The sequence below is a fragment of the Eumetopias jubatus genome, unplaced genomic scaffold (assembly GCF_037043125.1).
Source record: "Eumetopias jubatus isolate StellerSeaLion01/CBP00866 unplaced genomic scaffold, mEumJub1_p1.0 scaffold_1, whole genome shotgun sequence".
NCBI classification, from domain to species: Eukaryota; Metazoa; Chordata; class Mammalia; order Carnivora; family Otariidae; genus Eumetopias; species Eumetopias jubatus.
Window position 1 is genome coordinate 47,961,630 of NW_028274807.1, and position 17,683 is coordinate 47,979,312.

The 17,683-nt window shown below is 37.8% G+C and overlaps 1 protein-coding gene across 10 annotated transcripts in view; it reads right to left on the reverse strand.

Annotated features, from left to right (window-relative positions):
* The window catches only part of ABI3BP (ABI family member 3 binding protein), a 238,445-nt gene that overhangs the window by 105,862 nt on the left and 114,900 nt on the right, over nucleotides 1–17,683 (reverse strand). For 6 of the 10 annotated variants that reach the window (XM_088026066.1, XM_028119206.2, XM_088026157.1 and 3 more), the window contains exons 10-12: nucleotides 16,954–17,031; nucleotides 15,081–15,155; nucleotides 12,726–12,800 (exon numbers count right to left, since the gene is read on the reverse strand). In XM_088026066.1, coding sequence (XP_087882192.1) covers nucleotides 12,726–12,800; nucleotides 15,081–15,155; nucleotides 16,954–17,031 — 228 coding nt within the window. Of the gene's footprint in view, nucleotides 1–12,725; nucleotides 12,801–13,375; nucleotides 13,448–14,269; nucleotides 14,345–15,080; nucleotides 15,156–16,953; nucleotides 17,032–17,683 lie in introns of all 10 variants that reach the window. The other 4 variants (XM_088025941.1, XM_088025991.1, XM_088025921.1 and 1 more) reach the window with 2 other exon arrangements.

Below are 17,683 nucleotides of genomic sequence, written 5' to 3' on the forward strand. Positions count from 1 at the left end.
TCGCACTGAAGCTTTTTGCACAGAGTCTACTGCTTAGTCTTCCTACCTGGTAAAAAGTTACCACCGTGGAATCTGATGTTTGGACCGCACTTTTCAGTTTGCACAGCACTTTCTCACCTATTGGCTTATTTAACCCTCTCAACATCCCTGAGAAATAGGTGAGGTAGACATCCTCCCCATTTTCCAGATAATGGGGTATTATCTCCGTTTTCTAGGCAACAAAGTTGAGATTCACAGCGGTGAAGACAGTTGCCAGTGGTCCCACACTGGGATTGTCAAGTTCAGCGTATTTTCCATCCCATTAACAGGGCCAGGAAGAGCCGAGTTAAGACCAGTGCTCTCCTCTTGCACCACAGCTCCTGCCTCTTTACCTAGAAGCAGCTTTCTTTTCTATATTCCCTGTAGCCCTTTTACAGACTAGGTGGATTTCAGGATCAATTTCATATACTACCTAAAATAAAGAAAGCAGGGCAACCTTAAAAATAACGGTTGATTTCAACACAGGGATACATTTCATGTCCATGTAAGAGTTGAATCTGTAAGCAAGAACAGCATCAAAATAAAAATGTTCTGTTTTCCGCACAAAGAGCGGTCACTACGGTAATGGGAGGTGTAGACAAGGCATTGTTATGAGGTAGATGTTACTTTCCATACCCATTCAAAATGGCTGTACAGAAATAAACTAAAAAGGCAGGAATTCACAGGAAAATTTACTTAGCAATTACTTGTAGTCCAGTGACACTGTCGTGATTTTGAGCCCGTGCTAGGTGAAGGTGGAAGAAAGAGAATATCGCACCGCGAGACACAGAGAGGCAGTTCATAGTGCACCACACACGAAAGAAGCAGGAAATAGATTTCAATTCCCATGAAGGGGAATCTACTGCTTTGCAAAATCTTCAAAAACAGAAAGAACATCATGAGTCATGCAAATGTTCTAAGAGTAGATCCATTACATTGTGATGCAAAGTTTTCTTGAGCCTTGCTACAATTTTAAAGGATCAGATAAGAATGCTTAACTTTTTTTTTTTTTAAGATTTTATTTATTTGAGAGAGAGGACATGAGCCGGGCAGGGCGGGGGGGGGGGGGGGGGGTGCTGTTGCAGAGGGAGAGGGAGAAGCAGGCTCTCCAGGACCCCAGGACTGTGACCTCAGCCAAAGGCAGACGCTTAACCAACTGAGTCACCCAGGCGCCCCAGTGACTGACCTTTTAAAGTACAAAAATGCTGACAGTTGTTGATCTGAGGCTTGTGTTAAGCCAACTTCAAGTCATGGATGTTGCAGAGTCAGCTCTATCTGATTCTAAACAAGTTAGGAAAACTTTACCAACTTGTATTTAAACTTCTCATACCAGAAATTATAAAATGTTTGACTTTTATTTATATCGCTGTTTGCTTTTGAAAAATGCCACAACTGTCTCTTACCCTAAGTCCCACATTTCCCTTTTATCTAGTAATGTTGAACCATCTTTCCTAGATTCTGTACTTTTTGTCCCAAGAGATATTTATTTACCCTCTTTCTACTTTTATTCTGGAGGTTCCAAGCTAGGCTGCCTTCTTCCCTCATGTTATTCCTAGAAGGCATATACTGGAGAAAGAAGCCCTCCTTGCATCATCCAATGGCCACTGTGGCTCATGTCAGGGACCTCTAACTTCCAAACATTTTCTCAAATATACTTAAGATTAGGGGCACCTGGGGGCTCGGTCATTAAGCGTCTACCTTCGGCTTGGGTGACGATCCCAGGGTCCTGGGATGGAGCCCCGCCTCAGGTTCCCTACTCGGCAGGAGGCCTGCTTCTCCCTCTCCCGCTCCCCTGCTTGTGTTCCCTCTCTCATTGTCTGTCTAATAAATAAATCTTTAAAAAAAAAAAAAGATTAAAATAACACATCTGCCAGGAGGCTTGGTCCCTGCTATTTCTGTTTCTGGAGTTTCTGAGAGTTGAGTGAGTTAAGAACAAGAGGGCTAACAACTCACAAACCCCTCTTGTTAGCAGTTTTATGTTGTTTGGGCAGCTTTGAGAGACACCCCACCACCTTGCTTGGCTCATAGGTTAAACATGCTTTTTTGACTTTGAAGTAATAGATGTTGGAGGAAAAAAGAGTGTCAGAAATGGACTTCTCTAAAAATCAACAGCTCTTGATTTCTTTACAAAATTCCAGAGTATTTCTATACCAGAGTAAAATGTGTGAAATGGTTAGACATCCCTGGCTTTTTAAAAGGCTACTCCAGCTATGAAAGTGATAGCTAAGAGTTTAGAGCAAACCCTTATATTTGTTAGACACTCTACATGCTATGATGCATTATTGTTTAGAGGCAAACATCTTCTATCACCAATGTTTACTTCAGTGGATGAAATGCTCCCATGTGACGTTAAGCACATTCTCTAATCTTGCATTCACAGAACATAAATGGGACCAAAAGTTGCAGAACCAATCTAATGTAAGTAAAGTAGGTAGTTCAATTCAAAGGTTAGAAAAAGCAATTATTAACTTTCTTTCAAAAAACAGTAATGACTAATAACCAAGTTTTACTTTTGTATTTTTCAGAAAAAGTATTAGTATGAAATAAGGCATACTACCATTTGCTCATTTGCTCACAACTTCCTAAAACCACATTGTTAGAGTACATGTTGTTGGCTGTATATTTCTAGTTTGTAAAAACTGATTAGATGCAAATTCCATCATAAAAATGCTCTGGTATTGCTCTGGAAACATATGATGGCACACAGATAAGGCATTTCCAATTACCAAGAATTTATCAACTTATTTTCGTCAAATTCCATGAATATTGGTAACCATGTGAAAGACTTTCCTTTTTAAACAAATTCTTAGATGAACAATCTCATTAGGACAGAAATTGCATCAGTCATGCTCATTAAACACCCCAAGCTTTATTTTACCCCAGAGTCTGGTACATGGTAGAAACACGATAAAATTAATAAAAATAATTATTTTATTAATTAATAGAATTAATAGAGTTGATCTGCAAGATGGCCATTATAGTGAACAAATAACAGTGGGTTTGACAGCTGGGTAGTTTATGCTCTTAGGACAAATGGAAAATAAATGAATAGGTCCCTTTAATTATCTTACGATACACATATGTATGCACACAGATCTCTTCCTCCGCTACACAATTAATCACCTGCCACATGCTTATGTGGCCATCCCCTGCCATGGAAATAGAATCCTAAAAACATATATGAAGGAGCAATGGGAAAATACCACAGGACTATCAATAAATAGGTAGATGAGAAAAGCATTTATGAACACCACACACAGAGTTCTCAGTACCACTGAAATAAATAAATAATGCTTTCTTCAGTTCGTGGAAAAATAAAATACCTCTCTGGTTGGCCTTGAAATTTGTGAAAACAGTGCCTACAAGAAAATGCTCCTGAAGCAAAACCAAAGGCTGAGGCTGTAAATCTCAAAGTGAATCTGTAAACCATCTGCTGCCCTTGAATCCTATTTTCCGACTCTCAAAGCATCAACAACACAACTCATCCCTACTTCTTCTCCTCTCTAGGGCTTCATCCAGTTGGGTGGGCCAGATCTGCACTCATCAACACCTCACAAGGAGGCAGTAAGATCCAGATGCAGATAGAGTTCAATCTCTTTTCAACCACTCCGAGCAAACCACCTGTGGCCACAACTTTCCAACCAGTATACCACTCCTCGGGTGTGCTGGTCATTCAGCTTTCAGCTCTTTAAATGATGTAGAGAGCTTATGTGCATATTGTAATTTACTGAAGATCTACAAAGTACTGAAAATAATTAGTGGATTCCCAAAGTGGATTCGAATGAGGAGACTGAGGCGGACCGTTCTCAGTTCAGACTCCCTTGTTAAGGGCAAGCCTCTAAAGAGAACTGTTTATCGTTCAAGGGGAAGGAATTATGTCAGAAGAAGGAGTCTTCTTAGTAATAAGTCACAGTGCATTTGGAGGGAAAAATCGGTTATTCTGGACACACTGGGGAAAGAACAGGCAGGAGAGTTTTCTAAGGATGAAAGTAAACATGTCGAATCATCTTGGGTTATAAAAAGAAACCATTTTCTTTGCTTGAATTGGACTTTAAATCTTCCTGGGACTAAGTGATGGTCTTTTTAAGGGGATGATCAAGGAAGTCAAGGAGGCTTAACACCAATGACATTATGAAACCAGAAACAAAATGCTGATTTCCATCCCCCCCCCCGCCATGATATAAAGGGAGTTAGAAATCATGCATGTGCCCCAGCTATGGGATGATATAGACGCAGCATTTATGCTGCTTCTCCCTCCTCTGATGTCCATGGAAAAACACAGCCCATTGGTCACGCATCATTTTACTTCCTGAGCCTAGAAAGGGTCTCAGAGTTTATAGAATGATTAAGGCTGCCACTCTAACTCCACAGTGTGGCTGTGTGATACATTCGTGCCATGGGGTGAATAGGACATCAGACCATTCCATGGGGGGCAGGGTCTCTTTAAATAACAATGCACATACCCTTTCCATTCTTCATAAAAAAATGTTTAAATAAGTCAAATGAAGACCCAAGAATCATTTGATACACTCATATATATGTGAGCTTAGTCTTTTTATTTTCTCTCTTCCTTCTTTCTTCCTTCCTTTCTTTTTAGTAATTTGTTGTTATACTATATATTATAAATAATATATTATTTCCATTTTATAGGTGGGGAGACTGGGGCTCTAAGAGGTTAAATCACTTGTCTACATCACATAACTGCTAAATAGTTGAGTTGGTTATTAGCCCAGCTTTGTCTCACTCTATAGTTCACAGATTAGTGATCACATTTGCAATAAGATTGAACTTCAGAAACTGGCCAGCCTTTCTCATAGACCACTTAATATTTCTTAAAAATCTAGAAAGTACCTGACCCTAATAACATTTAATTAACTGTTGGGAAGCTGTTCAACAAAAAATTTCAAAGCAAGCTGTATGATATTGTTTCACTCTAGGAGTGGTTTGTTAGAGAGAAGCTTAGGAAAGAAATGAATGCGGATCTAGTTTTTGCTCCTCTGCCCATTCACGGGCAAGCAACTTACTTATCTCCTTAAAAGAAAATGATAGCTCTCTTTACTTCCAGGGACTTCTGGAGGATCAATATGATGGCATATATACAACCCTTTGAATCTCTTAATAGAAAAAAAATACAAATTTGTCCAAATACAAAACTGTATTATTCCGGTAAAGAGGTAATCCAACCAGTACATGTACATGCATGCAAATGCAGAATTCTTTGTGGGGAGTGGAAGGTACTGAGAGCTCTTCCAGAACTCACTCTATAGTAACACAGAAATCAGTCAACTGGCTACTTACCAATAGAACTTAAGACCAATTCTATTGCATCATCAGAAAAATGTACTTTTCTTAACGATTGTTAAAAGCACTTAAGTATTTCTAAAATGTGGGCAACTTTCTTTTAATATAGAACTTATTTTAGGAAGTATGGGGTCTTTGTCTGGTTTTGGGATCAAGGTAATGGTGGCCTCATAAAACGAGTTTGGAAGTTTTCCTTCCATTTCTATTTTTTGGAACAGTTTCAAAAGAATAGATATTAGTTCCTCTTTAAATGTTTGGTAGAATTCCCCTGGGAAGCCATCTGGCCCTGGGCTTTTGTTTGTTGGGAGATTTTTGATTACTGCTTCAGTTTCCTTAGTGGTTATAGGTCTACTCAGGTTTTCTATTTCTTCCTGGTTCAGTTTTGGTAGTTTATACATCTCTAGGAATGCAGCCATTTCTTCCAGATTATCTAATTTGCTGGCATATAGTTGCTCATAATATGTTCTTATAATTGTATTTCTTTGGTGTTAGTTGTAATCTCTCCTCTTTCATTTATGATTTTATTTATTTGGGTCATTTCTCTTTTCTTTTTGATAAGTCTGGCCAGGGGTTTATCAATCTTGTTAATTCTTTCAAAGAACCAGTTCCTAGTTTCATTGATCTGTTCTACTGTTCTTTTGGTTTCTATTTCATTGATATCTGCTCTGATCTTTATTATTTCTCTTCTCCTGCTGGGTTTAGCCTTTATTTGATGTTCTTTCAGAAAAAGACCTCATCAAAAAGGAGAATTACAGACCAATATCCTTGATGAACATGGATGCAAAAATTCTCACCAAAATACTAGCCAATAAGATCCAACAGTACATTAAAAGGATTATTCACCATGACCAAGTGGGATTTATCTCTGGGCTGCAAGGTTGGTTCAACATCCACAAATCAATGTGATACAATACATTAATAAAAGAAAGAACAAGAACCATATGATCCTCTCAATAGATGCAGAAAAAGCATTTGACAAAGTACAGCATCCTTTCTTGATCAAAACTCTTCAGAGTATAGGGATAGAGGGTACATACCGCAATATCATAAAAGCCATCTATGAAAAACCTACAGCGAATATCATTCTCAATGGGGAAAAACTGAGAGCTTTCCTCCTAATATCAGGAACATGGCAGGGATGTCCACTATCACCACTGCTATTCAACATAGTATTAGAAGTCCTAGCCACAGCAATCAGACAATAAAAAGAAATAAAAGGCATCCAAATCAGCAAAGAAGTCAAACTCTCACTCTTTGCAGATGATATGATACTTTATGTGGAAAACCCAGAAGACTCCACCCCAAAACTGCTAGAACTCATACAGGAATTCAGTAAAGTGGCAGGATATAAAATCAATGCCCAGAAATCAGTGGCATTCCTATACACCAACAACAAGACAGGAGAGAGAGCAATTAAGGAGTCGATCCCATTTACAATTGCACCCAAAACCATAAGATACCTAGGAATAAATGTAACCAAAGAGGCAAAGAACCTGTACTCAGAAAACTATAAAATACTCATGAAAGAAATTGAGGAAGACACAAAGAAACGTTCCATGCTCATGGATTGAAAGAACAAATATTGTGAAGATGTCAATGCTACCTAGAACAATCCACACACTTAATGCAATCCCTATCAAAATATCATCCACTTTTTTCAAAGAAATGGAACAAATAATCCTAAAATTTGTATGGAACCAGAAGAGACCCCAAATAGCCAGAGGAATATTGAAAAAGAAAAGCAAAGCTGGTGGCATCACAATTCCAGACTTCAAGCTCTATTACAAAGCTGTAATCATCAAGACAGTATGGTACTGGCACAAAAACCGACACATAGATCAATGGAACAGAATAGAGAGCCCAGAAATGGACCCTCAACTCTATGGTCAACTAATCTTCGACAAAGCAGGAAAGAATGTCCAATGGAAAAAAGGCAGTCTCTTCCACAAATGGTGTTGGGAAAATTGGACAGCCACAGGTAGAAGAAGGAAACTGGACCATTTCCTTACACCACACACAAAAATAGACTCCAAATGGTTGAAAGACCTCAATGTGAGACAGGAGTCCATCAAAATCCTAAAGGAGAACACAGGCAGCAACCTCTTTGACCTCAGCTGTAGCAACTTCTTCCTAGAAACATCGCCAAGGGCAAAAATGAACTATTGGCACTTCATCAAGATCAAAAGCTTTTGCACAGCAAAAGAAACAGTCAACAAAAGACAACCTACAAAATGGGAGAAGATATTTGCAAATGACATATCAGATAAAGGGCTAGTATCCAAAATGTATAAAGAATTTATCAAACTCAACACCCAAAGAACAAATAATCCAATCAAGAAATAGGCAGAAGACATGAACAGACATTTTTCCAAAGAAGACATCCAAATGGCCAACAGACACATGAAAAAGTGCACAACATAGCTTGGCATCAGGGAAATCCAAATCAAATCCTCAATGAGATACCACCTCACACCAGCCAGAATGGCTAAAATTAACAAGTCAGGAAATGACAGATGTTGGCAGGGATGTGGAGAAAGGGGAACCCTCCTATACTGTTGGTGGGACTGCAAGCTGGTGCAGCCACTCTGCAAAACAGTATGAAGGTTCCTCAAAAAGTTGAAAATAGAGCTACCATATGATCCAGCAATTGCACTACTGGGTATTTACCCCAAAGATACATATGGAGGGATCCGAAGGGATACGTGCACCCCTATGTTTATAGCAGCAATGTCCACCATAGCCAAACTATGGAAAGAGCCAAGATGTCCTTCAACAGATGAATGGGTAAAGAAAATGTGGTTATATATATACAATGGAATATTATTCAGCCATCAAAAGGAATGAGATCTTGCCATTTGCAACAATGTGGATGGAACTGGAGGGTATTATGCTGAGCGAAATAAGTCAATCAGAGAAAGACATGTATCATATGATCTCACTGATATGAGGAATTCTTAACCTCAGGAAAAAAAACTGAGGATTGCTGGAGTGGTGGGGAGTTGGAGGGATGAGGTGGCTGGGTGATAGACATTGGGGAGGGTATGTGCTATCATGAGTGCTGTGAATTGTGTGAGACTGTTGAATCACAGACCTGTACCTCTGAAACAAGTAATACATTATATGTAAAAAAAAAAAAAAAAAAAAAAGATAGCAGGAAGGGAAAAATGAAGGGGGGGTGGAAATCGGAGGGGGAGACAAACCATGAGAGACTATGGACTCTGAGAAACAAACTGAGGGTTCTAGAGGGGAGGGGGTGGGGGGATGGGTTAGCCTGGTGATGGGTATTAAGGAGGGCACGTACTGCATAGAGCACTGGGTGTTATATGCAAACAATGAATCATGGAACACTACATCAAAAACTAATGATGTAATGTATGATGATTAACATAACATAAAATAAAATAAAATAAAATAAAAAAAAGAAGAAGTGTATATATATATTCCAGGGGCACTTGGGTGGCTCTGTTGGTTAAGTGTCCGACTCTTCATTTTGGCTCAGGTCATGATCTCAGGGTTGTGGGATCCACACTCAGCACGGAATCTGCTTATCCCTCTTCTTCTGCTCCTCCCCCCACTCATGCTCAATCTCTCTCTCTCTCAAATAAACAAAATCTTTTTAAAAAATCTTTAAAGTAGTATATATTCTGGTATATAATTATAGAGCAGATTTTTATGATCTCCTTTCTAAACTTTAAGAAAAATTTGATTTGCTAAGGGAATAAAAAAATCAATCGATCCTACTTAAACATACTTTAGAGAAGGCTTAATACAAAATATAATATCAAATAATGAGATCACAAAATGCAGCACTAATGAAAGATTAGGGCAAGTAGGCTAAAAGTGGGGAAGAGTATTTTTGATGGCTACACTTCTCAGATTTTCTGGGATATTCCAAATTCCAAATACCCTGTCCCACTCTTTCATCAACTGTTGAGATGACCTAGGGATTTCAATAATCAGCATGCAAGTTAGAATTTCCATATAGCTTTTTATAACCCAAAGTAACACAGACATCTTTTTGAGAGCATGAATTCTGATGATTTGATACAAAATATGAAGTAAATGTGGAAAACACAAATCCAGCAGTGCTGAAGCAAAATGAGTTTTACAAGAGGTATTGATAAATCGCACTTAATGGTTGACAAAGAAAAGCAGTCCCTGGCATCCAGGAGCTGGCCTGGCATCCACAGCTAGGTTGTGGTGTTCTCCTGCTGAGCATTAACAATTTGAAAGAACACCAACATCAGACAAGACCACTTAGTGACCAAGATGGATCAAGACAAAAACAATACCATTCTGTAATTGTGTGGAACACAAATGCATGAACACAAAAATTACTGTCCCCACATTCTGGCTAATATGAATTTACCAATCACAACTTTGCTTCACTCTGTTCTTCTTCACTTCTAGTTAAGAATTACGATATTCAGTTATAGAATTACTCCTACTTTCTGGGAGCAGCCATTCCAGAGCAAAGCACCACTTCCTTGGACCCTCCCCAGAATCACCTAAAACAGGGCCACATCCCACAATAAGTCCTCTCCAGCACCCTTTTACCAAGAGATCCCACAGTTTCTCATGCTCTGCATTCTCTCTTGTTGCAATAAGTAAATACTAACTTTGTTCAAAAACAGGTGTGGTTCTAGAGGTCTTTGGCTGAAGGGAATTGATATAATAAGTCTAGATACACTGTATCCCAACAGAGAAAACAAAATGTGTTCATTTTGTTCATTCATACCAGCTAAATATATCATTTCTTCAAAGGATACAACAACTAAAAATGGGACCAATAGTTTTATGGAACAGCTTTCCAGACTATCTCTACCTCTCTCTCTTCTTAATTTCTAAAAACAGTTGCATTAGGAAACCATGGTAAGTGGAAAGTAAAATAATCATACACACTAAAACTAGGAAATAGAAACTTAGTCCATGTATAAATTCACACAAAATCAATCACAAGAAACAGGAAAGGCTGAAATGAATGAAAGGATGGCATGAACATATCAATTTATCAAACCACAGTATATAGGATAAGTTTTAATTTGAAATTTAACAAGTAAGAAGAGGCCACAGAACACTTATGTAAGAGATAGAAGCATTGTGTGTATTAGTAGAAACAAGAGATACTTAATCACCCACTTTGAGAAACTAATCTTATATTGACTTGAGGCCTCTCATCCTATAATTGACCACATTTGATGATTCTTACCTACACCATGTGAACTATTATAGACTAAAGTAGTGCTTCTCAAACTTTACTGTTCATAGCAATTACCTGGAAATCTTGTTTAAAAAGCAGATCCTGATTCAATAGATTTGGAGTAGAGCCCAAGATTCTGCCTTTTTAACAAGTTCCCCAGGGATACCAATGCTTCTGGTCTAAGGGATCATACTTAGTAGCAGAAGTATAAAATTTAAATGTTTGTGAAGGAAGGCTAGGAAGTTTCTAGGGCCAATGTTCATGCCTGAAATCATTACCTCCTGAACTGTTACAGCCCATAACAAGCCCCAATGCTTCATCCTGAGGGGGTTGGCAGTCAATAGTTGCAAGTTCTCTGGAAGCCTAAGTTTGCTCCGGCAGTAGTGAGGTAACTGAATAATGCAAGTGCTTCCTGCTGTATGAGCCACTATTCATACTCCATCAGAGCAAGACAAGAATATTCCTTTTCTGGAATTGGAGGCAAAAGGAACCTTCCCTTTATGAAGATCTTTAATCTCCTCCAACTTTGTCTCTTTGTAACCCTACAGTCCTCACTTCCCAACATATTCTCACTCCCCAAAGCTTGGTTCAACTCAGCCATTAACATTTCATAAATGGTTTCCTTGAGGTTTTGGTCAGTTCACTCTTGAATAATCATAGACATCAAAAAACTATAGGCTGCTCAGGGGAAACCTAGCTGACCCTATGCCCCCAAGGTTAATAACCCAAAAGCTAAGAGATGAAAGGGACCTAAGAGTTCATCTAGTTTAGTTTGGAGAGCTGTAACCCTCACGAATGATATGGGAGTCAGGCCAGGCACGCCACAGTGCAGCAGATAAGCCATCACACAGGTCCACAGACGAGTTGTTGCCCTGTAATCACATCCCACGCTGTGCCTGTGGGATGGCTCAGTATGAAACTCTACCCCAAACCCAGATTTTACATTCAGGTGACCTGGAATGCTGAAGATATTTTTGCACCCACATTAAGTAATTGCATTTGGGTTTCAGGGTCAGTGACTAGGGGAATGGAGCCTTAGAAAGACCCAATTTGAGACTTCTCTGGATTGGTTGACAACCACAGCCAACTTTCAAGTGTTTTCCCACTTGAGAGGAGAGACTCTAATAGACATGCTTACTTCATGGGGTGCCACCCTTTTATCTTTTGCTGAGATCTGAGCCCATCACATGTAACAGAGAAAGAAAAATTTGACTAAAATCTGAAGGCACATTCTCACTCTTTCTCAAACCAGTTCTCTGCTGGAATCCATTCTGGGGAATACCACCAAATGTCAGTGTTCTTAACTTCATTACATGAACTTCCAACCACATTACATACTACATAATTTTTATTCAAAACATCACAACTAGAAGTTCACAAAAATTAAAATGCAAACAAGTAAAACAAAAGTCATAGAAGTAATCACCCGAAGTGGTTTCTGAGGTTTTCTTATAATTCTCACATGCTGATCATTCTTTTTAGTTGTCTGCTAGACAGCAAAGATGTATAAAAGAGGGCTTTTTAAGTAAGGAAATAGGTTTCAGGGGAAGTTGTCTCCCTCATCAGTTTTAGTGGTGGAACATGGAATTCTCAGGAGAAAAAAAGCCAATTGCCACAGTTTACAAAAGAACAAACTAAGACCCAGGACAGTAGAGAAAAAGAGCTCAAATATATTGTTAATGGGAAAGCCAGAACTAGAATGAAGGTCCATTATTAATGCCAGGACCTGTGGTCTTTCCTCTGTATCACAATATGCTTACAGATTTTAGGATTTAGCAATAACTTGCACATAGTGAGCTCTCAAATGTTCACTGAATATTTTTGTTGGAGAAAAATCAAATATCTATCTACAAGGGAGACATTAAGCTGATACCGCTAAGTCAGACACATGGTATGTTATTTTTGTTGCTGTTCTCAATGTCATAAAAGAGGTCTCTAGAAAACCCATGAAACAATTCACAGTTTATCTTCTAGCCACACTTCCAATTATCTATCCAGACATTAAAACACAGATTTTTGAAACAAATACAAAACCATTTTGCTTTTGCATTGAGAAAAACATGATATTCCCCTAAGTATCAAGAATGGATTATAGCTTAACCATTTACTACAATTATTTTGATAATCAACTAGGGAAACTATAAAAATAAAAACAAGTTATTCAATACTGTTGGTCCAATCTATTTTTAAAAAAGAATGAAATTACCAGTTTGAGGTGGGAGAAGTTTGGAATCTTCAGATGTTTTACTTGTAGGCACAATCCATGGCTTTTCACTCGAAGCTACAGCAAAAAGAAATGGAATTCATTGAAGGTTTTTGTTTTGTTTTTTGCTCTGTTTTGCTTTTTTGAAGAAAAGGACAGAAATAGGTTGCCGGTATGGTTAAATGGCTACCAGAAGCTTGCAATAAAAAAGCACATGCTAATCCAATCCAAAGTCATTTTATATCAAGAAATCAATATGCATCTATCCAGAGAGCATTTGATTAGTGATCAGAACGAGACCAGATTTTGGGGGTGCCTGGGTGGTGAAGTCGGTTAAGTGCCTAACTCCTGGTTTCGGTTGAGGCCTGATTTCTTTTAAAAAAAGAGAAACCAGAGTTCAGTGTCATACTTCCAACATTTTTCAGGATAAACCCCAAACCTGTATAAAATTAACATACTTATGATTGTTACATAAGTATAAAAATCAAATAGGTTTTTTCTGTTTGTTTTTAAATCAACCCCTTGTTTGGCTGAAGTTAATGGAATTCATCAGTTCATTGAGGTTTGCTAAGATAGGGTCCAGTAAGCGTTTCCTACAGAATTAAGCCATCACCCCTGCTATCTTAACGCCAGCTTTAAGGTGTTACTATTACCCAGAGTGCCCTCAGGCTTCTCAAAGGGAAAGGGTGTGTTTGCCTGAGGAAATTCTGGAAGCCTTTTTGGAGCTGTAATGAAACACATAACAAATGTTATAACCTGAGGTACAAGTAACGGAAAAGATTTTTCAAAATCTCAAGCTTGCAAAAACAAAAAACAAACACAAAAAGGCAAATTACTTATGTCAAGTAAGGTATTGTTAGTAGTATTTCTTACTCTTGTGGTTTTGACGCTGGATACTATAATAAACTTCTTTTTCTATTTTTTATAATCAAGCTACTAAATTTGAAGAATTTGGATTGTTCTTTTCACCCTTACTACTTTCCTAATTTCTTTAGTCATGTGTATGTGTGCCCTTACATATATTTTCTTTGAACTTAAATCAAGCACCAAACACATCTGAACTAAAAAATGTCCATCTAATGGAAAATAGAATTTCAGTAATTACATACCATTATACTTAAGCTCCCACTCCAACAATTTTTGATATTGCACTCAAATTCTAATAAACAGTCTGCCAAAATAACATAGACATATCTTCTCCATCTGGAGAAACAACTGAGTAAAAAGATATTTAGGAAAAGTATAGAAAATAGTTTATTCAGTGACACAATGATTTTGAATAAAAAGAATCAAATATAATATCAAAATACAATCACCAAAAAGAAAACCCCCCAAAAGATTTGTGTTAAGGACTCTTTAGGATTCTAAATTATAAAATATTTAAAAACAGTTAAGGCCTTAGTGTTGGGGAGCTTATTGTTCTATAAACCATGTGTCCCTTCTTTCCTATAAGGAGATCAATTTGAATGAATTAGCCTAAGGATTTCTTTAAAGCATGCATAAAATTTCCAAGGTAATAACACACTGTAATGTTTAATAATTTTTACCTAGAGTGCTCAGTGGCAATTCAAACCTAGGTATTAGAATAGTTTGCAGGGTTTCCGGGGTCCTTTCGCTGAGAACTAAAATAAAGAAGAATTCGGTCAGCAACTCCCCAAGGCAGGATTTGACATTGTGGCTCACACTTAATCATGGGAAGCATGCTCATAACACAGTGTGCACAGGGTAGCTGATGCCTTCATGGAAGTAGCTGGCTTCCCCGGGGAAAAGCTTCACATAGCTGTTAAAATGTGAAGGTATAGTTTCAAAGTGCGTGATGTGGCATGGAGGATCAACATCACGAGTACACAACAAAACGCATGCTACTTTTTTTTTTTTTCAACAGAAGACAACAAAGCAAGACTCTTTTGGGCCAAGATGCAGTTAACTTGCATGACATGAAATTCTTATTAAAAAGCAGGATACTTTGGGGTATTCTCCTCAAGTTCAGTGCACACAAGACTTGGGAAGCCTACTGCAATAAACAGAAAGCACAAACACAGTCCAGACTTCCAGGTTTCCCCCACCCCTCCAAGATTTGTGGGTTAAAAGGCTGGCATTCTGAGTTTTTTCTATACATCCCAAGAGACTAGTAAAAGCTGTGCGTAGTCAGCATCTAGCATCCCGGCTGCCTAGAATATCAGTCACCAGGATCAAGGCCTGTTGTTAACTCTGTAATGGAATTGGTCCAAGAAATAGGAAAGTTAACGACTGCTAGTAAAGGGGGGAAATAAAAGGTAGGGGGGAACTAAGGCATTGGGGTTACTTTTTGTTTCTATGAGCATTGGGAGTTATTTAAGAAAAAAGAAAAAGAATTACCCAGTGTTTTTTCTGAAAATTCTAATGCGCTAGACACAGTGGGTTTCGTGGTCCTTGGCACTGACTCAGCAGTCACTGGAAGGTAAAAAAAGACAACTTTACAAATTCAGGTACAAATAATGAAGGAACCAAAGATCATAAGGTGTTTCTGTTGCCCTTTAGAATTAGGAACTGACGCTTAAATTGACCAATTCTTTTCAAGTTAATTCAGGACTCCCTGGCTTGCCCCAGATGCCTGAGCCGACACTTCCTCCAACCCTTCCTCGATGAGCTTGGTCCACTTCCCATGTGTTCCAAAAAGCACAGTGAGCTGATCTTGGTGAGAAAGCCCTTATTAATCATAATTTTTTCCTTGCCTGCCTTTTTCTTCCTTATTATCTCCAGGACTCAGCACAATGTCTGAGGTATAGTAAGCAAGCATATGACAAATATTAAATGAACTAATAAATGGGCAGATAAAATAATGACCCAAGGCAAAAAGGTTTATTTAGAATGATTTACATAAAAGATTTCTCTCTTCCAAACTGCAGTCAACATACAAAGCTTGGAACTGGATTGTAATTATGGTAAGGACTCAAATGCTCAGCTGTGAGACACAAACACAACACTGAATAATAAGGCATGGAGTTTGCCTAAGTGTTTCTGTATAGGAAAATTCTGAAGAAGCTTTGGCAGAGAATGAAGAGATCTGTAGACTCTCCCGTCAGATGCTGTGCCAAGAGAGGAAAGTATAAACGGGAAAAATGGGTAGGATCTTTGGGGCAGAAAATAACTTGGAATCTACTGGATCATGCCTATGCTTTTCTTGGTATTGACAAATTATACTGAAATTAGAAAAATTACCTAGGAATTTTATTTGAATAAAGTATTCCAGTATCTTAGTTTGTTCCTTTGTCCCAACACCCATGAAGGTGGGGGATGGAAGGTCCATCTCCCATGTAGGTAGGAGCCTATATGTCTTACTCTGTCAGAAATATTCCTACTTGAATAGGTTTCTTGAAATCAAGTTATTTTATTTCCCTGCCAATCTTTAGCTCTTCTGGACTGGCTATGAATCCAAGAGTTTAGTGCAAGGTAAATATCACTGATATTTCAATTTGTGGAAATTTTGTGGATTACAAAATTCACTTTAGATTGGAGATATTTTGCTAAATGAAGATTTGGGGAAATTCTTGCCAGATGTTTGTTTTACTGGGTTCTGGATGAGGTGGTACTGCTCTGGCAAAAACTCTGTTGTTCATAGGGTAATATGTCCCCGGTAGGCAGGACTTAGGCAGTTCATTCAGACAAGAAATCCTGAATGTTTGTTAGTAAAGGCTAATAAACTATGGGGAAAATGTATCCCGCAACTATTCTTTAAAGGATTTTCAACAAACTATTATATATTTCTTTGTACTAGGATTATTAATCTTCCATAGAACAATTAATTCTAATTGTTCTAAATGATTCTAGGGGACTTTCATAGTTATCAAGCTGTGGATTTGGGAGGGAATATTGGCATTTTGCTAAAATGACCACTTGTGAAAGAAATGAAAAATGAGCTCATATCTTCATATAAAAGGAAAGCACATAAACCATAGTATTATATTTTAGTATAAAAATATCTCAGAATGTTGAGATGACAACTTTCACTTAGCATGAAAAATACAGCTTTTCCATATTACACATCAGGTCATATGAGTCCATAGTTCTTCTGCATTAGCTGTTTTTCTGAATGTTAAATTAAGGATCTACAATGTCTTATTGTTTGTGCTTATGATGAAAATTAATCTCCTAGTGGCCCTTCACTGAAAACAAGTACAAACTCATCAATCATTTACCATTTCAAAAAATATTTATTCTCTCGAAGTTAACGACATATGGATCTCATTACCTGTTACGGGTTGTGCTGGGATTTTTTCTACCTCTGGTGTTTTAGATTCAGCAGGTAATGCCAACGTTTCATTCTTAGCTAAAAAGTCAGAGAACAAACAATTCACCTTACTTCTTCATAACACAGTGCCCAAATATAATTCATTCAAACATCATCAAGTAACAGATTATTTCAAGAAATCTATTTTGCTCTTAATTCTTCCCACCAGGCAGTCAACAAATTTATTGTGCATTTCCACCAGGGATTCTTCAGAATTCCATCTCATGAACCCTAGGTAATTCTTTAAGATTTAAATTGGCATTGGAATGAAGAAAAAAGTCACAACTCAATACTTGGAAAACTCTCAAATCATTCTCACTCATAAATAAGAGTTTCTGGAAAGCAGAGGTTGTATTGCAAATATTCCCTAGAATTTTGTATTCAAGTGCTCCTAATTAAAAATAACAACAACAATGCATAGAGATTTTTCCATTATTATACACAGTAAAAAAAAAAAAAACAAACAATAGGTTATGACAGTGAACCTTTAGAAAAACAAATAACTCACATAGGAAACTAAGATACTTAAAAACATTTGTGGCCAAAAAATAGCAACAGCTATTCATTTGAGCCACACATTAACACTGATCTTTTCTTTTGGTCTCTGTGTGAATTCGGCATAGTGAATGAAATTGATTTTTTTCCATATTTTTTAACCTCTTCAGAAAACTACTTAGGAAACTTTCTTCTA